General features: G+C 38.6%; 1 protein-coding gene and 2 non-coding genes across 4 annotated transcripts in view; all 3 read left to right on the top strand.

Annotated features, from left to right (window-relative positions):
• The window catches only part of LOC139933808 (uncharacterized), an 80,617-nt gene that overhangs the window by 52,736 nt on the left and 2,953 nt on the right, over nt 1-24,928 (top strand). Inside the window, exons 35-48 of one of the 2 annotated variants that reach the window (XM_071928024.1) lie at nt 216-406; nt 894-1,114; nt 1,934-2,121; nt 2,457-2,596; nt 5,944-6,097; nt 7,300-7,445; nt 8,705-8,936; nt 11,710-11,792; nt 12,497-12,682; nt 13,678-13,818; nt 14,214-14,363; nt 14,990-15,094; nt 15,527-15,751; nt 17,593-17,664. In XM_071928024.1, the coding sequence (XP_071784125.1) occupies nt 216-406; nt 894-1,114; nt 1,934-2,121; nt 2,457-2,596; nt 5,944-6,097; nt 7,300-7,445; nt 8,705-8,936; nt 11,710-11,792; nt 12,497-12,682; nt 13,678-13,818; nt 14,214-14,363; nt 14,990-15,094; nt 15,527-15,751; nt 17,593-17,664 (2,234 nt within the window). The remainder of the gene's footprint in view (nt 1-215; nt 407-893; nt 1,115-1,933; nt 2,122-2,456; nt 2,597-5,943; nt 6,098-7,299; nt 7,446-8,704; nt 8,937-11,709; nt 11,793-12,496; nt 12,683-13,677; nt 13,819-14,213; nt 14,364-14,989; nt 15,095-15,526; nt 15,752-17,592; nt 17,665-24,928) is intronic. The other variant, XM_071928025.1, reaches the window with a different exon arrangement.
• Trnas-aga (transfer RNA serine (anticodon AGA)) lies at nt 22,192-22,265 on the top strand. Its single transcript has one exon. It is a non-coding gene; the product is annotated as a tRNA-Ser (tRNA).
• Nucleotides 22,461-22,534, top strand: Trnas-aga (transfer RNA serine (anticodon AGA)). The gene has a single exon. It is a non-coding gene; the product is annotated as a tRNA-Ser (tRNA).

Raw genomic sequence — 24,928 nt, 5'->3', positions numbered from 1 at the left:
CTGGCAACTATGGCTATATATACTCCCAAGGAGCTGAAAAAGATTACTTAAATGTTATTTGCCCGATGACCAGGGAACTATATTGTAAAGTGCATTGGTATATTATTTTTAAGAATATGCTAGATACAATTTATTTATTTTTATTTATTGTTTTTGCTTGGTAAGCAATTTGCAATAGCTAATTATATTTTCTCTTTTTTGAAATTGTTGCATAGAGCTTGCCAAGCTCCTCGGCAGCACCAAATCCGAGCAGGAGGAGCGTCTGAAACGGCGTCTTGAGCGTAGAAAGGAGCTGAAGGAGGAGAGGGCTAAGGAGGGTCTCTCCATCGACGATGAGACCCTCGATGAGATGGTTGAGAAAGAGGAGAAGAGACGAGACTTCCTGGAGGAGCGGAAGAAAAAAAGGGTAAGGGGGAACTTTGGGTTCTTGCAGAGAGTTTGAAATATATATCATTGATATCTGAAATTGGCAGGCATGTTGCTTTTCAAGCGGGACTCCAAGGTCAAGTTAAGTTTTGTGATGCATAAGAACAAATAAGACCCATTTCTCTTTGAGAAAATTAGTTGAAAATTTATAGATGGTTGCTTTTGCTAATGGAGACTGCTTGGAAGTGTTTGTTTAGAACCAGCCCTCTTTTGGAACTCGTGTTTCTTGGGCATGCACACACTCACTCCAAATGCCAGATCAAATTATATGCCATATAAACACCTTCTTGTTGGAAGATCGGTGACACCGGGAAGGCAACACTCAATTTAAAATATTGATAGCATGCAGCAAGCAGACCAAGTCGCATAACTTGCCAAAAATGGCAGTAATCGGATGAAATTTGTGATTGCCTGCTCAGCAGCCGGAAGGATGATGAGGATGTATTTTTTCTCATTCCTCTTCTCAGAATGTCCTAGAGGACTTGAACTCCCACTTTGAAGATGAGCGAGAGGCACTTCTGGCAGCCTTGAGGGGCCAAGACGCCAGCCTGAACAGTGAGAGGGAACGTCAGCTAGCTCTCGCTAAGCTACGCCGTGACCAGCGCAAACTGCAGATGGAGGATAAGTTTGATACGGCGGCCCTCCTCTTCAGCATGGCCCAGCAGCAAGAGAAGGATCGCGATGCAAAGTGAGTGTCGTTTGTTTTGCCTTTGGAGAACTAAAATATCGCCCAACTCAATGCCATTTAGGGTGAAGGCTTGTTAAAGGGTCTATGTAACTTTTGTAGGACAAAAAACACAATGTCCACAGATTTACACTAAACTTACACAGTTTGAAGATAATGATAGTAGAAAGCTTCCCTGGAAATATTACATGTTGGGGTGCTGTAGGTTTTGGGAAATGAGTAAACAATGTAATGAAAAATATTTTAATAATTTACAAACGTATTTTCATGACATTGTTTTACTCATTTCTCAAAAACTACAGCACCTCAGTAAGTAATATTTGAAGGGAAGCTTTCCACTATCATTATCTTCAAACCCTGTAAGTTTAAAGTAAATCTATGGACATTTTGAAAAGGTACCCAAATGCTTTAAGGAAAATATATAAAATTTAAAGTGGGAGAAGATATTTTTGGTATCTTTAACTGTAAGATGGTGGGAAAACAAGATACAAATTTCAAAGTGCAACTCACACAAACTGGGTTTCTCAAAAGAAAGAAATGGGCAATGACTTTATCTCCTGCTAGTTTTCAAGTTCAGGAACAGGAAAAAAAGAAGATGACAAAGAAACTCAGAAGAACTGAAAATGCTGTTTGAAGTTGTGTTTCTACAAACAAATTGGCAACCATTTTATCTCCCGCTAGTTTTGAAGAAAATTCAGGACCATCGGAAGATCTCCAACCTGAGGAAGAAAGATGATGATGAAGAAACTCAGAAGAACTAAAAAAAGGCTGTTTGAATTTGTGTTTCTCCAAATAATGAGCAATAATTTTATCTCCTTCTAGTCTCAAGAAAGATCACGAGCGTCAGAAGATCCTCGCTCGTGAGCGAATTGCCAACTTGAGGAAAAAGAAGATGAAGTCTGAGGCTAAGACGACGTCCGATATGAGCCAGGAGGACCTGGTGGAGAGATTGCGTCTTGAGGAGGAGGAGAATGCTAAGGTGGATGCAGTGGCCTTCACTCAGAAAGATGGTAAATATAGTCAGAGTTCATGAGCACTGACCATAGTTCATGACCATTAACTCAAATCGCCCAAAATCCCACTCGGAGAGTGGCCTGACTTTGTAAGATGTGGTACTGCAGGGCCAAATAACAAATGCAAACCAGCATTGCTTTGATAAAAACAAACTTTGACCCTCCCTTTAAAAGCTTTTTGAAATAAAGATAAACGAAACAATTCCCTAATGGCATGAGGAAGTTTACCCTAAGTCAATCATACAGCTAACCGAATGCTTCATTTTGCTTGATCGTATCACATATTTTGTGAGAGTATGTCATTAATTTCTAGGGCCCCTGCTTTGTTTCAGATGGTGTTGCGTTACACACCACTATCTTGGACGAGGTGGAGAAGAAACACGGCACAGAGAGAGACGTCTTACTGGAGCTGGTAGAGGAAGCTAAGAGGAACACAGAGGAAGTCTCAAGGGTGTCGCAACTTACTGATGAGGTACGGAGGAAGAAAAGTTGTCTTTATAATTCATTCAGTGCCAAAGTTGTAAATGTACTATCTAAATGGTGTTTGAAGCTTAGCATGGTGTGAAAAATAAGAAGTAACCATAAATAGTAAATAGTTAACTTGCGGGTACAACCACGAAAATATCTGTTTTGAAATATAAAAGAGATATTATATTTGGTTGTACCCATAAGTTTACTATTTAGTAATAATGGTTACTTTTTGTGTGCTATCTTTTATCTATTCCAAAAGCAGAATCCTAGATTTGCTCAGTAAGTGTTGTCATATTGTTAATGTACAACCCACAATATACACGTTATCACGAGAGGGCATTATCACTCAGGAAATATTATTGACTTAGGGGGTGTACCAAGGCAACGCAAATCAGCAAGATACATTTTGTTTAGTGAGACTTTGAGAAAGACTTTTCCTTTTTGACAAATTTTGAAAACCTTAACAGGGCAATGTCGATTTAGGATTAGTCTTATAATAATAATAATAATAATAATAATAATAAGACTTGTAATGCGCACATATCCACCCTGCTGGGTGTTCAAGGCGCAGTAAAACCAAAAACAAAACAAAAACAAAACACAACACAAAGAAAAACAGACACAACAAAAATTAGTCATTGAAAACCTGTGACATAAGATAAGTTTTGAGAAGAGACTTGAATTTAGCGGTACAAACACAAGATCGAAGATTAAGTGGTAGAGAGTTCCAGATGTGTGGCGCGGCTGAAGAAAAAGACCTGTCACCCCATGAGTGTCGAGACTTGGGTTCAATGAGGAGAAGCATGGAACTTGATCGAAGATTCCTTGATGGAGTGTAAACTTGAAGCAGTTCAGAAATATACTGGGGAGCCTTGCCATTTAGAGCTTTGTGGACAATGAGCATCAGCTTGAAGATGATTCGCTGAGAGATAGGGAGCCAGTGTAGTTGTTTCAGAATGGTGGTGATAGAACAGGATTTTCTAGACAGTGTCACAATGCGGGCAGCAGTATTTTGGAACCGTTGAAGTCGGGAAATCTGGTTGTTAGGAAGACTGTAGAGAAGAGCATTGCCGTTGTCAAGACGAGAAGTAACAAATGCATGAATGACCTTTTCAGTGGCACTTTTGTCCAAGTACTTGCGAATCTTACCTATATTCCTGATGTGATATGATGATAAACGAACAATATTGTTGATGTGTGGCTGAAGTGTCATCGATGAATCAAAAATAACCCCCAAGTTCCAAGCTTTCAGCGAGGGAGCTATGCGAGCATCACCGATGGAGATGTATGGCACTGAAACCTTAGTTAACTGTTGACGTGACCCAAATAAAAGGAACTCTGTCTTATCATCATTTAACTTCAGGAAGTTTTGTTGTGTCCAACGTCGAATCTCTTGGATGCATTTCTCAAGTCTTGCAATAGATGCATTGGCGTTTTCTTGAGAAGATTTAAACGTGATGTATAGCTGAGTGTCGTCTGCGTACACATGGTAATTCAGATTAAATTTGAGGATGATGTCACGAATCGGTAAAGTGTACAGCGTAAACCACTGCGGGCCGAGTACCGAACCCTGTGGCACAGAGTAGTTCAAAACAACAGGGTCGGATATCGCAGTGCCAATACATACATGCTGAGTTCTATTGTGGAGATACAATTTGCACCATGCTAGGGCTGTGTCCTCTATGCCAAGGTGATTCTGGAGCCGAGAGAGAAGGATGTTATGATCAACAGTGTCAAAAGCAGCACTCAAGTCTAGCAGGACTAGTGCTGTAAGGTTACCATTGTCCAAAGAAGAGAGAATATCGTTGCTCACCCGGACTAGTGCAGCCTCGGTCCCATGACTTAGGACGAGTCCCAGCCTTGCACTGAGCATGTAAAACTTAAGATTAATCCTAAGTTAGGACGAGTTACTCCTCCTAACTCGAGATAAGACGAGTCCTAACTCTTTGTGAAATCTACCCCAGGGCATTTAAGGTTTACAACGCAACAAGAGTTAATGTGTGTGATGAGAACCCTGTTCTGATTGTGGTCATTTAGAGGTTGTACAGGTGGTAGAGCTGGCAAAATGGTCTCGCAAAGTGCTCATGTTTTGTACATTTATGTTCAACCACAAACATGAAATAACAAACCTTTGAAAATGTAGGCTTTAATCCATGTGGTTTGTGCAGTTCATAAAATGTGTTTAGTAGATTTTGGAGCATGGAGTTGATTGGGTTAAAGGCAGTGGACACTATTGGTAATTACTCAAAATAATTATTAGCATAAAACCTTACTTGGTAACAAGTAATGGGGAGCTGTTGATGGTGTAAAACATTGTGAGAAACGGCTCCCTCTGAAGTGGAGTAGTTTTCAAGAAAGAAGAAATTTTCCACGAATTTGATTTCGAGACCTCAGATTTAGAATTTGAAGTCAAGAAATCAAGCACCGGAAAGCATACAACTTTGTGTGACAAGGGTGTTTTTTCTTTCACTATTATCTCGCAACTTCGATGACCGATTGAGCTCAAACTTTCACAGGTTTGTTATTCCATGCACATGTTGAGATACACCAAATAATAATAATTGTAATAATAATAACAGGTATTTAAAAGTGCTCCCCATAGAAAACTATATCACAGCGCTTACAAAAACTGAAAAATAAAAGCACAATTAAACAATTACAAAAACTTATCGAAAAAGCTACATACACAATGTTTGAAAAGCATGAGAAAAAGAGAAAAGCCTAAACAGGGAAGAGATGTGTTTTCAGAAGTTTTTTGAATTGGTCAGTGGATTTAGCGGCTTTAATGAAAGAAGGGATGTTGTTCCATTCTGTGGATGCAGTAACAGTGACTGTGCGATCGCCAGATTTGCTACGGGTCCTAGGAATGGTAAGCAAAAATGGGTCTCGAGAAGAGCGAGGATTAGGGCGAGATGGGTTATGAAAAGTAAAGCAATCCTTGATATATAATGGCGTCTGGTCATAGAAGGCTTTAAAAACAAACAAGAGTACTTTGAAGAGAATTCTTTCTTTTACGGGAAGCCAGTGGAGAAGACCAAATAAGAAGACTGGTGTTTGGGAATTACCAACAGTGTCCACTGGCTTTAAGAGTGGTCTCCAAAGTAAATGTTTGTTTTTAAATGGAAACGTTTAGTTTGTAACCAAAATTTGTGCTTGTAGATTTTGGTTTACTTTTCCTTGTTTATACCCATTTTGCACCTTAAGCCATATTCATCACATGTAATTGAAATTAACACACCAATAGAACTGAGCCAAAGATGTGCATAAAGGAACTCTGTCATAGGTGCAAGGCAAATAAATCCAAAGCAGATATATTATTTTCACTGACGTTTCCGTTGATGTCTCTAGGAACTGATCAGTGAGCTGAGGATTGCGTCAACCAGCTGGGACGAGCGGGAGAAACTGGCTCGAACCATCAGCAGTGGGAATCTAGACGCCATCGCTGAGTTACAGCGACAGAAGAGACAGGCTCTTAGAAGTGCTCTGCTCCTCAAGATGGAAGGTTAGTGAAGATGGAACCTGCAGGTTATAGGAAATTTTCCTTTTATCCTCTTCTGTCTAGCTTTCCTCATATATCTCTTTTGTGTGTAATTTTATTGAACTTGTGGCAAGAAATAAAATATTGAATGAAATAAGAAAACAGGTCTATAATTTCATCTTTGAGATTACATTTAACACCAACATGACCATGGCCAAGTCACAAGCTAACAGGGGTCATTGAATGGGCACCAAGGCCAAGACCAGGGGCAACAGAGGCCATGGCTTCAAAGTAATTACTGGCCTTGAGAATTGATACAAAATTTGTCAATTAAACTTTCCTCTCTGAAATGCTATCAAAGTTAAGAAAACTTCCCTTATATTACTCCAAAATCAACATTGCTTATTTCAGTTGATACAGATGATTGAAAAGTTTCTTGTGGCGGTGTCACAGCTGAGCGATCAAGTGCACCAGACTCAAGTTCTAGTTTCATGATATGCGAGGGTTTGAGTCTCGGTCTTGAAACTTGTGTCCTTAAAGGAACACGTTGCCTTGGATCGGTCGAGTTGGTCATTGAAAAGCGTTCTGTAACCGTTTGTTATAAAATCGATATGGTTAGAAAGATGTTGTAAAAGTAGAATACAATGATCTACACAAATATGCCTTGAAATTGCGTAGTTATCTTTTTACCACGTCGACTAACACGGCCGGTCATTTATGGGAGTCAAATTTTTGACTCCCATAAATGGCCGACCGTGTTAGTTCGCGACGTAAAATGAAAACCGTGCAATTTTGAGTGATACTTGTGTGGATCATTATATTCTACTTTTAAAACATCTTTCTAACCATATGCATTTCATAACAAACGATTTCAAACGCTTTTTATAGACCAACAGGTCCGATCCAAGGCAACGTGTTCCTTTTAGCAAGGCATTTAACCATTATTGTTATTGTATGATTCAAAATAAATTAAAGCATTATTCCACTAAACACACCTGGGGAGACTGTTTTTTTTTTCACATGATGAACTATCTCTTTGGAATGCTCTTTCAACAATCCTTAGACTAAGAGACACTCTCTCCAGCTTCAAAGCAAACTTGAAAACTCACTTGTTCAGTCTTGGCTTCAAGTCCTGTCATTAGCAGAGTTTTTTTTCTCTGCGCAAGAAGTGTCTTTCTGACAGATTTGTGCTTCACAAATGTCTATTATTATTATTGTTATTTCAGATCAGCGTCGTAGCTTGAGCATAACGACAAAGCTACAATCAATTGAGGAGATTACCGAAGAGGTGTCGGTAACGTTGCTGGCCGAGCTCCAACAGAAGCAGACGTCTGAGAATAAAGCACTCAATAAAATCCTCTCATCGCAAGAGGTATGAAATTAAGTTGTTTCTCAGGGGTTTATTTTATTTATTTATTTATTTCCAGGCATCACACAAACACTACATACAGGGAAATAACATTACAGAGAACAATCAGAGACTACAAAGAACAATCCTGCGGATAACCAAAAAGGGGATCCAGACAAAAACAACCTACAAAGGGGTTGGAAATAAAACAGGGGTGTGTTTCCAAATCATCCTCAATTATGCTATTACTGCAAGACGGCTCATAATTTGTGTTCTTACGCAAAACTTCATACTTCATGTTCAGTAACTAGCCAGAAGGGCCAGCTCGTCATTTCACAAGTCCGTCAGCTTTTGACTATCGAATAATAAACCACAAGGGAAACTGACCAGATAAATTTGAACTAACTCGAAATTGAACAAAGAGAAATTTAAGAGCCTCCCAAATTTTTATTATAGAATTGGGTTTTGCTAACAAAACAGTTGCTGACAGTGTAAGCACTTTATGTAGTCCACCATATACGAAAACTGACAAATCTGTAGAGTTTAGAGATCGATTGGCCATCTGGGTCACGAGAAAATAGTGAAAAACCGAGTACACATTTTGCATGACATCAATTCAAAAACAAGAATGAATAAAACGCTCACTGAGCATAAACTCCAAACAGGAAATTAGTTTAATTTATTTCTCATCAAAAATGACATTTCAGAAAGAAATATTTTAAGGGATGTTTTCTACTATCATCATCATCTGACCGTGTAATGTTATTTAAATCTGTGATCTTAGACAAGTTGTTTTCTTACCAATTCTGTGACGTTCCTTTATAAAAGGAATACCTTGCCTTGTTAGATAGGAAGAGTTGGTCTATGAAAAGCATTTGAAACCGTTTGTTATGGTTATAAAGATTGTAATTTAACATCTATTAAAGATTGTATGGTTAGAAAGATGTTTTAAAAGTAGAATATAATGATCCACACAAGTATCACTCAAAATTTCACGGTTTTTATTTTACGTCGCGAACTAACACGGTCGACCATTTATGGGAGTCACATTTTTGACTCCCATAAATGTCCGACCGTGTTTGTCGACGAGGTAAAACGAAAACCACGCAATTTCGAGGCATATTTGTGTAGATAATTGTTTTCTACTTTTACAACATCTTTCTAACCATGTCGATGTTATAACCAACGGTTACAGAACGCTTTCCAAAGACCAACTCGACCGATCCAAGGTACTGTGTTCCTTTGAGGTTTTTAATATACTTTAATTCCTTCCTCCCTGTTAGGATCCTGACATGCCAAAAGCAGACGACGCCCTGATTAAGCAGCTCATCGCCAGTCAGCGCACGGCGAGACGAGAGTTACACCTCAAGAACCTGGAGGCGGTGATCTTCAGTCTTGGAAACATCAACGAGGAAGATCAGCTGAGGATGGAGGAAGAGAGCAGACAAGAAGACAAACAGATGAAGGAACTAGAAGAGAAGTTGCAACAAGAAAAACAGGAGCTTCAAGAAAAAGGTATTTCCTTTATTTTCATAACCTGAATAATTAATAAAGTACTATGTACATGTACATTGAAAGTTTTTTTTATTACAATTATGGTTGTTTTATTGTCACATAAACACATAATTAATACCAAGCATGCAATGTTTCAGCTGATCGGCTGATTTTCAATTTTTCTTTTTGTTCAACACAGTGTCATAGAAAACTGAAAACACTACAAATGCCATGTGCATTCGCCAATTACCTCTTTTTTGGCATTTAGAAAGCTGCATGTTTGTTGACAGTGAAATGCATTTTCGTTTGGCGTGGCAAAAAATGTTAAAATACACAATAACGCGCTATGTCTGCCATAAGCGCCACTCCTGGTGCCACAATATCAAATTTTATGGAGCTTGTTAAGAATGTTTTATGAGATGAAGCTACCATAATAAAACACCTTTTTTGATATCTGCATCAAAGCCAACTAAAATTAAAATTTTTTAGATTTTGTTATTTTGGTTTACCTTCTCCTAACATATTGGGATGCCAAACAAATATAAACCAGTTTTCTTGTGATTTGTTTTCCCATGTATGTTATTAGCGGAAAGCGGTAAGTTGCCTTTTAAGAATTTAGTCATCCTGTGTGTGTGTGTGTGGGGGGGAGGGGGGGGGGTGTCTAGTGGAGGGGTTGTCTAAAACCAAGGACTTTATCAAAAGGGAACTGGGTGTTTTTTACAGAGCAAAGATGTACTCTTGCGTACCCCTTGCGTATGATTTACTCAGTGAGACCAATTGGGGCTATAGGAGGCAAAACATTAGGCGATAGCCGTTCCTGGTGCACTAAAATGTGTCGAGAGTCGCACCAAACCCAATTTTGAATTAAGTACATGAAAAGTTTTACGTCTGAAACAGTTTGGAGAGACTGGACGTGCTAGAAGTCGAAAGATCGGCTGTTCCTGGTGCATTAAAATGTGTGCGGGAACTCAGCATCACTGTAGTGTATGCTATGCAAGGGGTCTTTGCGGACGTCTCTATTAAGAAAGCTTACACCCGTTTCAGACAGGCGCTCCAGAGTCGTGCCGAACCAAATTCTGAATTAAGTACATGAAAAGTTTGACATCCGAAACAGTTAGGACATGTAGGAGCGAAACATTGGAGCCGTCTGGAACAAGACCTTGGTTCCAGACATGGATCTTGTCATGAGCCGAGCCAATGTAAATGTTATGTTACTGTAAGTTCACCCGTTACTGTAAGTTCACCCGTAAGTGTCGACCTACAGTTGCTCCTCATCCATTTGCTCTTGTGCGACTCTGGGCGGGCTTGTCTGAAACCGAATGTAACTCCAATCAATGGGAGACCAAAGAGAAGGCCTTGATTTAAAGGGTCAACAAACTTGTTGTTTGTCTGTGTACATGATGCATCCTCATCACTTCAAACATTTAGGAGCACTTTATTAGAATATCATGTTTTTGTTCTTTGAGTGAGGAATGTTTTTCATTTAGTAATGGTGTGCGTTTCTTTTAAGCTTGGGCGATATCGATTTATTTTATTCACGATATATCGCCTACAATATATCGCGATATTCGATATAATCGCGATTAATTAAATTTGACATCATCAGTCTTGAAACTCCCAGTGAAAGTTGTAGAAGAGACAGTCATAGTAGCATAAGAGAGGTGTTCTAATGACCTATTCTTCTGGTTTTACTCCAAACCTATGGGGTGCAAGATGTCTCAGCTAGGAAATACATCGCGATATTGCGATATTTAATCGATATCACGATATATCGCGATATATCGATATTTCGATTAAAACCAAATCGTTCCGATCTCGAAATCGTTTCCAAATTAGTATCGCGATATTCGATAATATCGTGATATCGCCCAAGCTTAGTTTTTTTTTTTTTCCAGCTTTTTTTTCCCTTGACGTTTGATTTCCTGCAAAAATTTAAAAATCAGTTTTTAGTGTGTGATTTATTTTCTGCTGTTGTCAGTGGTTGTCACAATAAAATGTTTCCCCATGTAATAACAACCACAACCGAACGGTATGAATTTATTTTCTTAATATTCACATCTCGAAAAATCATACATCACATTCACTCATTTATTCTTTTTTTTTGTCAAAAAAGGGAAAGTTGTTTCAATCAATTTGTTAGTTTTTTTTTTTTAAACTAGTCCACGCAGCTACCAGAGAATGTTAAGCGGGTTTATTTTAATTTTAACTCTGTGGGGCTTTTGAATGTTCAACAAGTTTTTGTTTGGGTTTTAATAAGTTCAGACTACCAGTACATGTATGGCTTTTGAAAATAAAAAAATTACATTTCTTTCATGAAAAATGCAAGTGTGATATTTAAACTAATTATTGGTAACTCAAATATGACTGTATATTTGGTTTGCGGTAACACCATGTGTGTATCTACTTGCCAGGTAGAGTTGTTCTTAGGGAACTGTCTTGCTTTATTCTACTGCCGTGGAGTAGATAATCGGAGGTTCGGGAGACTTCTCAGTTCTGAAAAGAACTGTCCTGCTATTAACTATTACCAGGGCGGATGGTATAGAAATTAGACTGTTCACCTTTTCTTGCGCAAATATAATAATCAGTGGTGTGGTAGATTTCGTCGAGCATTTTTTGTTTTTAGCCAAACTAAACACTTGTTGTACACGTACAACCTGAGTTCTAATAGTGAGTAGCAACTGGTACAGTGTGTGCATATGTAGCTAAAGTCGTTAGGTGAGAAGTATACAATTATGGAGTACAACAAATGCATTTCTTTTAGTGATTTTCCAAAATTGATTTACTTTGTTTCCAGCAAAAGGAAAAGCTGGAGAGGAGGGGATTAATGCAGATGCTTTGCTGGCTGAGCTGGAGGCGCAACATGCAGCTGCAAGAAAGGTAAAGATATCGTTTGAAAAATATAAGATGAAGAAAGCTGATCAGGATGAAGAGAGGTTGTTTTGGTTGGCGTAGTGGTATCTCTGATGAGTCCATGCACCTCTAATAAGACCCCCAGTTCAAATCATGCCGGGGGCTCAGTGGTGATTGGGTTTTCAGTCCCTACCTGACTGTCAGGATTTTCCCTGGAATAATTCTCTGGGGTTATCTTCATTAGGGTTGGCCTTTACTTCTTCTACTTCTACTTGGATACTCAGTAGGGTCCATAAGACCATGATAAGACAGAACGTAAAGCCGAGGGACTACTTGTCCATGAGCGGTCCAGGGGTGCATTTACACAAAGTGCAAGTAAAAAAGACTCACTGCTTTAGCAAGACCATTAACCATTATTGCCACGTCCTTCGTATGGAACAAAAACACGTTGATCCTGTGTGTTGTGAATGCTTGTAAGAGAACCCACGTACACTTATTGTTAAGAGAAGGGGTTCACCTCGGTGTTTCTGGCAGTAGTGGCTGCGGAGTGACGTGGAGCAATATCTTGTAAATCCTTATAAGCTGGTCTCACAAATGATAAAAACTTCAAAACCTTTTGAGAAAGACTCTGCTAGGGTCGAAACGTCAGGCTATGGATTTTTTTTTTGCATTTGTATTATTTTAAGGACATGTGGGATTTACTTGACTTTTCCTGCGTCCTTTGATTTCAGGCAATGCAAGAACAACTGCAGAGGCAGAAGCGCATGATGAGAGAGAAGCTCGCAAACAGGCGTCAGAAACAAGAGGATAAAGAGTATGAGGAAGATGCGGCCCTGGCGCTGATCCAGAATGCTGAGAAGATGCTCAGTAAGAGAGATGAAGATGCCCAGATGATGAAAGAGAAACAAACAAGTCTGGTTAGTTCAATTCACTTCAGCCAAATATTACCATTTTCCAGTCCGGGAGGGGGAGGCAGTCTTACCTCATAGCTCTTAAGAAACCCTTGTCTTCCTATTTGAAAAAGACGGGGAACATTTAAAGGCAGTGGACACTATTGGTAATTGTCGAAGACCAGTCTTCTCACTTGCTGTATCTTAACGTATGCATAAAATTTAAAAACCTGTAAAAATTTGAGCTCAATTGGTCGTGCGAGATCATAATGGAAGAAAAAACACCCTTGTCACACGAAGTGTGAGATGCTTGATTTTGAGACCTCAAAATCTAAATCTGAGGTCTCGAAATCAAATTCGTGGAAATTACTTCCTTCTCGAAAAATATGTTGCCTCAGAGGGAGCTGTTTCTCACAATGCTTTAAACTATCAACAGCTCTCTTTTGCTCATTACCAAGTTTGTTTTGATGCTAAAAATTATTTTGAGTAATTACCAATAGTGGGTGCGTTCGTTTAGCTTCCCTGGGTCAACCCCGCATTGCTCACTTGGGTGAGCCCCTGACAAGAGCTAATCGAACGATCACACTCGCCCTCTTGTGGTAAAAGGCTTGCTCCTCAGGTCACCCCCAAGTGACCCACTCCACAAACAGGGCACTGGGGGCTGACCCGGGTGAGCCCTGTCAAAGCTATTCGAACGTACCGAGACAGACCAGGGTCGACCCAGGGAAGCTAAACGAACGCACCCAGAGTCCACTGCCTTTAAACGATTTGGGGTTGAACAAAGAAAAAATGATGTGACAGTGCTCCACCAAATGAGACCGCTGGCTCAGTTGGTGGAGCGCCGTCATGTTAATCCAGAGGTCATTGGTTCAAATCCACCTGTAGTAAATTTTTCTTTGTTCAACCTAAAATCAAATCAATGCAGGCATGAAATTCTTCCTACTTTAGTCTGAGTTCCGATTGGAAAAGTAAAAAAAAAAAAAAAAAACTCAAAATTTTGATGACATTTTGTTTTGATGTAGATGAGAGAGAGGTTAGCCCAGAGGAGGAAGCAGAGACATGAAGCTGAGCTGGCTAAGGAGGAGGAAGAGAAACAGAAACAAGAGATGGGAGACGAAACCAAGAAACCCAAGTCTGCCTCCGCTGCTAAGAATACCCCTTTGGTAGGTTCCCACAAAGTTGTCTTTGTCAATTTCCATCGACTTTTTCAGCATTTTTTTTACCATGTGGAGCACCACCCCATGTGGGGACCTTTTATTTGCCCTTTTTTGTTTTGCTCTTGGTCTTCATAAGATATCTTAAGTGAGTCCACGCTTTGAAAATACTGATTTTTGAAGGATTTTGTATTGGTGAAATTTCTTCTTCTTGATTTAGCCGAGTAGCGCATATTTAATATTGCACAAGGCTGTATACTCCCCACCAGGGAGCTGAGATGGTTTAAGGAGTGAATTAAGGCCCAGTGACCATGGATAAAAATGTGAAGCCCTATGGGACGCCCTCCGGGTGTGAAAAGCGCTATATAAAAACTGGCTATTATTATTATTATTATTATTATTAGCCTCCAGGGTTTGGGTTGCAGCGGGAGAAGACAGTGATTGATGTGGAGGTCTCGGAGGAGACGAAACAAGCCCTCTTCAAATCACTGGTACGGGAACACACCAAGGCACAGCTCCAGGTTGAAAAAGAACAAGAGAAACAGACCGAACAGGTAATCATTTTTTTTTTTTCAGTTCAGATGTCTTGAAGGCAGTGCACACTTTTGGTAATTACTAAGAATAATTATTAGCATAAAACCTTACTTAGTAACAAGTAATGGGGAGCTGTTGATAGTATTAAACATTTTGAGAAACGGCTCCCTCTGAAGAAACGTAGTTTTTGAGAAAGAAGTAATCTCCCATGAATTTGATTTTGAGACCTTCGAATTAGATTTTGAGGTCTTGAAATCAAGCATCTAAAAGCACACAACTTCGTGTGACAAGGGTGTTTTTTCTTTCATTATTATCTCCCAACTTCGAAGACTAATTGAGCTATTTGTTTGCTATTTTATGCATACATGTATGTTGAGATACACCAAGTGAGAAGACTGATCTTTGACAATTACCAGTGTCTTTAAAAAACAAATGATGGAATTTAAAATTTGCATTTGCATTGTTTATCAAAATAATGTCTGGAGGAAGTTGTTATCAAAATAAATTTGAAAATAACGTTGGCAAAAATCCTCAAGTTTGTGGAAGTAGTTTACAGAAGTTACTTTATTTATATTTGCCTGCTCGATTTTGGCCGCAAAAAAAATAGTTTCAAAAGCTAAATTTACTTGTCTTTTTCCCACTGTAGTTGAAACAACGCCTTAAGCAGCGCAAATCCCGCTACCAAGATGCTGCCACCATGCTACTTGGAATGGGTGAACGACAGAAAACAATGGTTGAAAAGACTAACAAGGTAAGCCTTCTAACAACTAACTCATCAACTTCCGTTTGAGTTTTTTCATAACTTTTACATCCATTTGTTAGTGATTGCAAGGCACCGCCGTACCTCAAGGAACTTCTCTCAACTTATACCACTTAATCTTAGATCTTGTCTTTGTATCATAGAATTTAAATCTCTTCTCAAAACTTATCTTATGTCACAGGTTTTTAAGAACTAAATTAGTTTTCAAGGCCTAATTTAGTTGCGCACATACCCACCCTTGAGTTCAAGGTGCGTGGTGCAAAGACAAGCTCTAAGTTAACAATAATTGACTTTATTGTTCATATTCTTTTTCATATTTTATTTAATTATTTTATTTTAATTTCTATATGATTTTATATGTATGATATTTTGCTACAGTTTGTAGGAAATTTTGTCTCAATTCAAATTTTATTGCCTTTTCAGGAGGAGCGCGATCGTCAGATCACCATGGTGAGAGAGCGCATTCAGAAGGTGCGCTTTGAGCGTACACAGACGATGAAACTCAAGAAGGACCTCAACGCCACAGCCTTCAAGGATATAGTACCAGCGGAGACAGAGGACAAAGATGAGAAAATGGCACAACTCGCTGCCAAGATGCAGCAAAAGTTCATGAGCGATGAGGAAGATATTAGAAAGGGACACAAAAGGGTAAGAATAGTTTGTATTTATTTTTGTTTACTAATAACAAGAACCTCTTTATTATCTGGACCTGATTTCACAGAGCTGATTGCAAAACTAGCTAAGCACAGATAAATTATGCTTACCAGAATAAGATTACCAAGTGAGATACCATGTCACATATACAATCTGGTTACTGGTATTCTGCGTACTTTTTCTTAACAGGCAATTTTAGAGCAATATTTTCTGCTTAAGCAGCTCAATGAAATTGGGTCCTAGATGCTAGAAGAAGGAATGGTTTAAACCCTAAACTGAACCAAGTCCTCCAACAACTCCTAATTAGAATGATTGATGGACTTGGTAGACTGCAGGTTGTCATTGGCGGTTTGGCCACCAAACTTGTGTCTGAGACCAAGCAATTGGGTTTTGTGTCAACATAGAATGGAGTTGTTTGAAGAATTACAAGGTGCCTCGTTTCAAATGTATGTTGGGGGGGGGGGTAGGGATAATGTTTTTAATTACTTTCCCAGACATTTTTGTTAAAAAATAAAATTGTTTTATAGCAGTAAAGTTTTCCTGACAGTAAGACTGAAAATTCATTCTGAACATGGAATCGTCTTTGGACTGAGTGAGCCATTGATTACACAGAACCTTTGAGTTTAATAAAATAATAATAAGAACAGTATTTATAAAGCGCCAAATTGCCAAAGGATACAAGGTGCTGAGAAAGAAGGGGGAAAAGACAGAACAAAGAAAAAGATGACCAGCTACCAAGAGGGAAAAAGGTGGGTTTTGAGAGTATGTTATGAAGGCTGGGACACTGTTAGAGCTTCTGGTTAGGGTAGGTAGAGAATTCCATAGTCGGGGAGCAGCAATTGAAAATGCCCTGTCACCTGCAAGTTTATGGGTTTTGTGAACTGAAAGAGATTTACCAGTAGAGAAGAGTGCAGAGAGTAAGAAGATGTCTGGAGTGAAAGGAGAGAGGAGAGATAATCCGTGATTGAGGGATTTATATGTGTGGACCATTGTACGGAGTTGAATGCATTTGGCAACTGGAAGCCATGAGTGTATATGTAAGTTTGATTTAGTACAATGAAATGCAAGATTATCATTTGCAACTTTCAGTACCAAAAGCTGGCACACTTAGTGTGCAATTCAACCGAAACTCTTCCATTTGATGGTAGAAACAAAAATTTCTTGAAATTGGAATTGAACTCCATTAAGTCTTTCTCACACATGGGATCTGCAAGTCAAGTGTTTCAAAGTTCATCGCAAAAATCCTCAAAGAAAAAAGACCATACAAACAAACCAAAAAATCCTAATGCATTCACTTTTGGCTCTTGATGGAGCAAAAACTGTGGGTTTGGTTTCTTGGTGGAATAATATTACATAGTTGATCGACATATACAAAGGGTCACTGATAAATAACTGGAAGGAAAAGTGGGGAAAACCAGCCTGATAGTCTTGTTATACCATGTTAAATTGTCCAAATAAAAATAGTCAATGGGATGTTTAAAAAAGGAAGATCTTTCATCTTCTGAAGGTATATGCGAACTTAAAACATAATCAATGCGATCTAAACAGTTCTCTTAACAAGGTATAACTATAGTTTTCTTAGACTGAAAACAACTTCATCTCCTTATTTTTAGTGGTTAGATAACACTTTACCGGTTGTATAAGCCATCTTGTTTAAGGGGCAGATTTGTTTATTTTGAACATATTTCCTTGTGTGACTTGGCACGCGCCTGTGTGGAAGGTACATGAAAAAAAGATACATGTTCGAAATCTGCCCCTTAGAACAAGATGTTGCAAGTAACTGCAAAAAAGTGCTTGTTGTTTTCCCTCGATGACCTCATTCAATTTCTCCACAGCTGTCACGTTACAGTATCGTGGAAACGACCATGCCTCCTCTGCCATTTTTAGACGCGATAAGAAAAAAACGGGTAAAGTCAAACTCTGAACTACAGAACTGCCGATTATTGCTAACTCCTCCGCAATAATAAAAATCAACGCATTTAATTGCGTGTGATATGTATGCATTTAACCAAGCTGCATGCTCAAAATATTGTTTGCTGCTTAAAGTAATGGTTGCTGAAATCGCTAATTTAAACTGCTAGTAAAGTAGGTTTGGAATGTTTGATGATTGGAGTATCCTAGTCAAGGATCAGTGAAGTAGGCCGAGAAACGCCGCTAACCAACAATTGGGAAATTCTTGCATTTGAACGATGCTTTTAAGAATCCACTTGCCTTTTTCCCCCCTACTATGCCATTTTCTTGCCAGTTAGACCATGGAGGTAGAAATTTCTACCTACATGGTTAGACTGATTTAACAAAGGAAATGATCTATAGGGAGGGGAAGTAACAGCTCCACATTTCACAAATCACTGAAACTGTTATGTGATTGCTAAAAGTTGGGTATCTTTTTTCTCAAGAGGTCCCTTAATTGGCTTTAGCTTTAAACGGCAAAAATAAACATTGGTGATTTGCTGTTGCAACGTTTACTACCAAGGCTTGTCTTTTTTTGGCTTCGACTGAAAAGAGAGATCATAGTTGCCTTTGTGTTGTTTGGCTCGATGGACAGTGGTGAACTTAAGGACAATTTTCAAACAATTTTGTTTATTCTTCCCCAAGTTGTCCGATTTGCTTGTAGACGATGATGATGAATCACTTTACTCCTATTGACAGGTAAAACAAAACAGAAGGAGAAACAAATTCACTGTGTGCACAGCGACTGCTCTATATTCCGACATCCCTTTTATTCTGACAACCCATGTGCCGACAACCCCCTCGTGATACACATGCTAGGGATAGGGTTAGGGATAGGACAATACACTAGGGCTGTCGGAACATTTATGGGGTGTCGGATTATTTAGGGGTGTCATAATACAAGGGTGTCGCAACAATGGTGTGGGAAGTCATTTTACACATACATTGTACTACACCTTTTCTTGTGGCACAGAGTTTGTGTATGTGACACACCTTCTTGAATGATTAACACAGCGTTCTATTTGCACGCCCCTATTTTATAGACGCTCCATTGAAGGCAGTGGACACTATTGGTAATTGCCAAAGACTAGCCTTCCCAGTTGGTGTATCTCAACATATGCCTAAAACAACAAACCTGTGAAAATTTGAGCTTAATCGGTCATCGAACTTGCGAGATAATGATGAAAGAAAAAAACACCATTGTCACACGAAGTTGTGTGCGTTTAGATGGTTGATTTCGAGACCCCAAGTTCTAAACCTGAGGTCTCGAAATCAAATTCGTGGAAAATTACTTCTTTCTCGAAAACTATGGCACTTCAGAGGGAGCCGATTCTCACAATGTTTTCTACCATCAACCTCTCCCCATTACTCGTCACCAAGAAAGGTTTTATGCTAATAATTATTTTGAGTAATTACCAATAAGTGTCCACTGCCTTTAACTGTTTTTATTCACCTCTTGGGTCCACAAAACATAGAGTAGTGCCTAAGTCAGTGCCTAATCAGTACTGTATTGCGCAACTTATGACAAACCCTGTACCCAATTTTTCAGTTCACTTATGGAAAATCCTGTTCTTCCACACTGTAAAAAAACACTGTGTGGATGCGTTAGTCCACATAATGTTTTACTGTGTGGATGCGTTAGTCCACATAATGTTTTGCTGTGTGGATGTGTTAGTCCACATAGTATTTCAAGTCCCTAAATTATCTGGACCTCTTTTGTTCTCAGATCTACACTTTGTAAGAGCGTTATAACAGGTGCACACAAGGGAGTGAAAAAGACTTTTTGAGTGAATGAATAATATTTTAAGGGAGTAAAATAATAGTCGAGAGAAGGAAATAATACTTATGGGGAACACAGTAACAAAAACAAAATGGGCTCTGCAGGATTGAGCGCTCGGATGTAGCCAATAAGTGACCATATAATGACCTGCTTTATCTCCCACTTTTTTCCTCTCTTTTTCTCTTTGACTATTATTGGACCAGAGCTGAATTGAAGTGTTTGAATCTTTAAAAAATATTTTAAACTCAAAAACTTTAAAAATCTTTAAAAAATATTTTAAACTCAAAAACATTGTGTGACCTTTTACTTGTATTTTATCTCTGTTCCACATACTCTTTCTTCATGGCTGTTCTTGAATTATATATTTTTTTAAAAGGTCAGTATCTTCTACAATACTTTTTATCTTTCTAACATACTTCAATTATGATCTAAAATTAACCCCTAAGCAAAATTGCAGTTCTAAGATAAGGCACTGCATTGGTATTCAAAAACAAAGTCCCCCATTTTTTGCAATACTGGAAAATGATTCTCTTTTGAAATAATTTAGCCCATCGGTATCTGCAAAGTTGGGGAATTTGGATTAATTTATCACTTTGAGGTGGCCCATTATAGGACCCATTTCTCATCAAATAGTTTTACTGTTACATCATTGCAGTAGGAACCCCTGCTAAAAATACTGGATTCGAACTGCTTCTATAGCCACCAGGCTAGCTCAAATGTCTATTTCAAGTTTAAATGTCTCCATGCCTTTTTACCTCTTGATCCAGGGTCTGTTGACTGAAGTCACAGTTTAGAAAAACCGCCTTAGTTGAAACATCATTCATAAATACCTCAGACAGTTTCGCTATTCCTATTGGTGGAGAGCGCGTCACGTGGGTGTGCATAAACCTTTTGTAAATGCACAGTAAAAAGTGTTAACAACATGGGCATGACACGCGAGCTTGTAAGACAGTTTCTTCATTCCTATTCGTCAAGAGCAACGGCCAGACAGTTGTGCCACATCACGCGGTACGCGCGACGCGCACAGCATTCCCTTATAAGGAGTTGTTTACCCGAGGGCGGCGGAGGGTCTTACCATTTCATAGCTGGAGGGGTGTTGTGTTGAAAGAAATCATTGAACATATATAATTTTTGCATTTATTTTACTTTTTGACCAAAGGTGTTGATGTTTTTTGACCGAAAAGATGAATGGGAATCAAAGTGTGTTGAATCGGTTTTCAACTAGTGGTTTAAACCCGCCGAGGCCTGGTTCTTGATAATTTACCTCGACTTCGTCCCGGTAAAATTGTCAAGAACCAGGCCTATTTGGGATTAAACCACTAGTTGAAAACCTCTTCACCACACATTGATTCCATTAGTAATTTTAATTCTTTGAGTTGCATTATAATTAGTTTGAAAAATGAAACCGATGGACCCTCAAAAGCAACTATATGTACTACCATTGCTGTATATTTTAACAGCCCTTTGTTTCAAAATTCATATATTCCGACACCTCTCTCACAGCTTACATGATAGGGTGATGGTTAGGGTAAGGGTATGGGTCAGGAATAAGAAAATCAGTCAGTTGGGGGGGGGGGGGGGGATAGGGGGGGTCGGAACAATGGGATGCCGTAACATTGAAACATAGTGTGTAGCCTGAGCACTGTGACCCGTTGCCCTGAAGATACATGTACCAATTCATCAGAGAAGATGATTAAAGACACTGGACACTATTGGTAATCACTCAAAATATTTATTAGCATCAAACCTTACGAGTAATGGGGAGAGGCTGGTAGTATAAAACATTGTGACAATTACCAATAGTGTCCAGGGGTGGATTTCACAAAGATAGTCCTAACTTGTAGGACTAGTCCTAGGCAATGCTAAGAGATAGGACTGGTCCTAAGTTAGGACCAGTAACTCATCCTAACTTAGGATTGGTCCTATCTCTTAGCACTGCCTAGGACTAGTCCTAAGTACTACCTTTGTGAAATCCACCCCAGTGTCTTTAAGGATTATTAGTTTTAGATATGGGAGGAAACTTTATGAACCAATGCAGTGTACCTTATCTCCTACCGCACATCTATCTTTGTTACCGGTTTGACCTCAATGCACATCTTTTATTGTTAGGAGTTGGGTTCTATCAGTGAAGAGTCACCGGTAAGTCTCTGTGTGTGTTAGAAGGGTTTCTCTACAGTGCACGATAACTTCATCACTTCTAATAATGGGTCGTCCAAAGTTTTCAATATTATTTTCACGGTTAAATAAACATGACTAGGGTCTGAGACTATGTTGTCCTTGAAATGTGTGTACAATGTGATTTTCCTTATTTGTTGCTTTTTTATAACTGTTTTTTTTTTCTTCCCCTTAATGTTCTGTCTTGTGCTATTGTAACTTGTTTGTTGTACCTTGTATAGGTCGAATAAATATTGGTTCTAATGACATAGTTCAAATGTCCAAGTAGCTAATGTAGATAGAACAATATCATTCCTGTTCACTTGGTATACTTTATTACCACTCCTCAAACTTTCTCACTTTCCTGGGAAACAAAAAAAGCCAAGACTCGGGAAAGTACTGAGTATACAGTGCTACACACATCGGTGTATATGGGTAAAAACCAAAAATTAATATTCTTTATCCCTGATGCAAATTTAACATCTATTAAATCGTTTGCAGTACCCGCTGCTAAAACATAGGATTCGAACTGCCTCTAGCTACCGGGCAATCTCGGTGGTCTAGTTGGTATGACACTGCTCTAGAATTGCAAAGGTCGTGGGTTCGAATCCCACCCGAGTAAAAATCCCTGTGATTTTTTTCACAGGACTCGGGAAAGTACTGAGTATACAGTGCTACACACATCGGTGTATATGGGTAAAAACCACAAATTAATATTCTTTATCCCGATGCAAATTTAACATCTATTAAATCGTTTGCAGTACCCGCTGCTAAAACATAGGATTCGAACTGCCTCTAGCTACCATGGCTACCGGGCAATCTCGGTGGTCTAGTTGGTATGACACTGCTCTAGAATTGCAAAGGTCGTGGGTTCGAATCCCACCCGAGTAAAATGCCTGTGATTTTTTTCACAGGACTCGGGAAAGTACTGAGTATACAGTGCTACACACATCGGTGTATATGGGTAAAAACCACAAATTAATATTCTTTATCCCCGATGCAAATTTAACATCTATTAAAAAAAGCCATGCTTAGATTAGCGCTAAGAGGTTAAAATCCCACACAAAACTGTCTCAACCCTATCATACACCTGGGCTTAGTGAAGCAACTGTGGCTATTTATAAGCATCTTGCTCAAGGACATAAGTGTCATGACCGGGAATCGAACCCACACACCGATGATTCAACAACCAGAGATCAAGTTTGATGCAGTTAACTGCTCAATATAGTGTGCATCAACCTTGAAAGAAAAACAAACTACTTTTTTTTCTATTTTGAGAGAAGGGGGGGGGGGGGGGGGTGGTCCTCAAAACTAGTACTCTCCAAACGACCTGAATAGTATTGGAAATTTACGACACTCTATCACCTCCCTGATTTTGTGACCTGCAGCTCCATTTCGTCATTTAAGCAGAAACGTGTTACCAGTCCAAATGACATAGAGTTTTCCATTGATGAGACTGGCCTCCTGCTAGTTTGTTGCCGACCAAAGGAATTTGTTAGCACTATCTTCTGCTTATTATAGCTTTGTCCAATTTCCTAAAGTTGTTTAAAAGCAGAAAATTGAGCTCGGCATATTAAGGAAAATCTCAATAATAAGTAGGAACTGTCAAGCAGGCCCCATTTTCTGGGACATATTGTTACCCTTAACCCTGCATGGAAACTGATTCTTTTATGTTTATTTCTTTACATTTTTATTATGTATTCTTCTCTAAGTGGAGACTTGTGAGGCGATAGAGGGCGCCCTCTTTTTTCATTTTTACTGTTGCTGAGATCAGAAAAAGACCAGCACTTAGGAAGTTCAACTGGTGTGATTTGTTTGCTTTTAGTTTTCTATTGTGGAACTTAATTTCTTAATTTTGTGAATATTGTAGATCTGACTGTGTTTTGTAACCCCGCCTCTACCTTTTTCCAACATTCTCCCTTTCTGACTCTTATATATGTTTTCTTTCCAAAGTTTTTGTTTGTGGTTGACTGAACAGATCGATGGGTGTACCCTATGTTACACTTAATTTCTTTTTCAATATTGGGTTTTATTTTAAAGCATTGGACCCTTTCGGTAAACAGTGTTGTCCAAGGCCCACACTTCGTGTACCACAACTTCTATATCAAATAACAAACCTGTGAAAATTTAGGCTCAATCGTTCATCAGAGTCGGGAGAAAACAACGGAAAACCCCACCCTTGTTTCCGCGCGTTTCATGACATGTGTTAAAAATAAATCTGTAATTCTCGTTAACGAGAATTTACATGTTTTGCTGTTTTCACAAAAAGTAAGCATTTCATGGACTTATATTTCAAGAGAAGTCTTTCCCCATTGCCTTCTGTTAACCCTGTAAGTTATTTGTAAATCTGTGAACTTTTACTTTTTTTTCTGAACCGAAAGGGTCCAATGGCTTTAAAAGCAGTATACAGTACTAGAGCTTGAAAGATGTTCACTCTATAGTGTGTCACTCATATCAGATCTTATAAAAACTAACAAATGCTGTAGTTAATTTGTGTAATACGGGCATACAGCCCCTCTTTACAACATTCCATTACGGGATAAAAAAAGGCTTCCCAAAAAATTTCTTTGGTGGATTTTAATTAGATGGTGGTGTGAGTATAAAATGGTGAACTAACATTTCCAATGCTTCTAATTATAACGGCATACTAATATGCTCATTTTATGACTTCAATTTTTATGTTGATTTGATTTGATTTCTTTGCTTTGCATCTCTTTATGTTCGTTTGATTTTGACTGTATTTTTTTGATGTAAACTGAGTGTAAACAGAAATACTTTCAAGAAGTATAATTCAAGCTAACCAGCTGTTGAGGATGAGTCAAGAAAACTCTCCATTGAGATACCGTCTTTAAAATGTACCTCATAATTATTTACAAAGATGAAAATTTTTTTTAAAAGGGGTGGAGTCAAAAACCTTACAAATGAAGCAGTTTAAGGACACATGGACAAAAGTAGGAAGCAATATTCTTTATAACTTAAAGGCAACAGACACCCTTTGGTAATTGTCATAAACCTGTTTTCTCACTCGGTGTATCCCAACATACTCATAAAACAACAAACCTGTGAGAATCTGCAATAATGATAATCAAATAATAATGAAAGATTTTGTTTTTTTGTGCTTTCAGATGTATAATAAAATACTTCGGCTGAAGTATTTTATTATTCGAGTGAGAAACAACCTCTTTCTCAAAGAAATCTCTCCTTTGAGTTGTTTTTTGTGCTTTCAGATGCATAATAAAATACTTCGGCTGAAGTATTTTATTATTCGAGTGAGAAACAACCTCTTT

The sequence above is a fragment of the Asterias amurensis genome, chromosome 2 (genome assembly GCF_032118995.1).
Source record: "Asterias amurensis chromosome 2, ASM3211899v1".
Classification (NCBI taxonomy): domain Eukaryota; kingdom Metazoa; phylum Echinodermata; class Asteroidea; order Forcipulatida; family Asteriidae; genus Asterias; species Asterias amurensis.
Note: the sequence above shows the minus strand (reverse complement) of the source record. Positions and strands in the feature narration are given on the sequence as shown.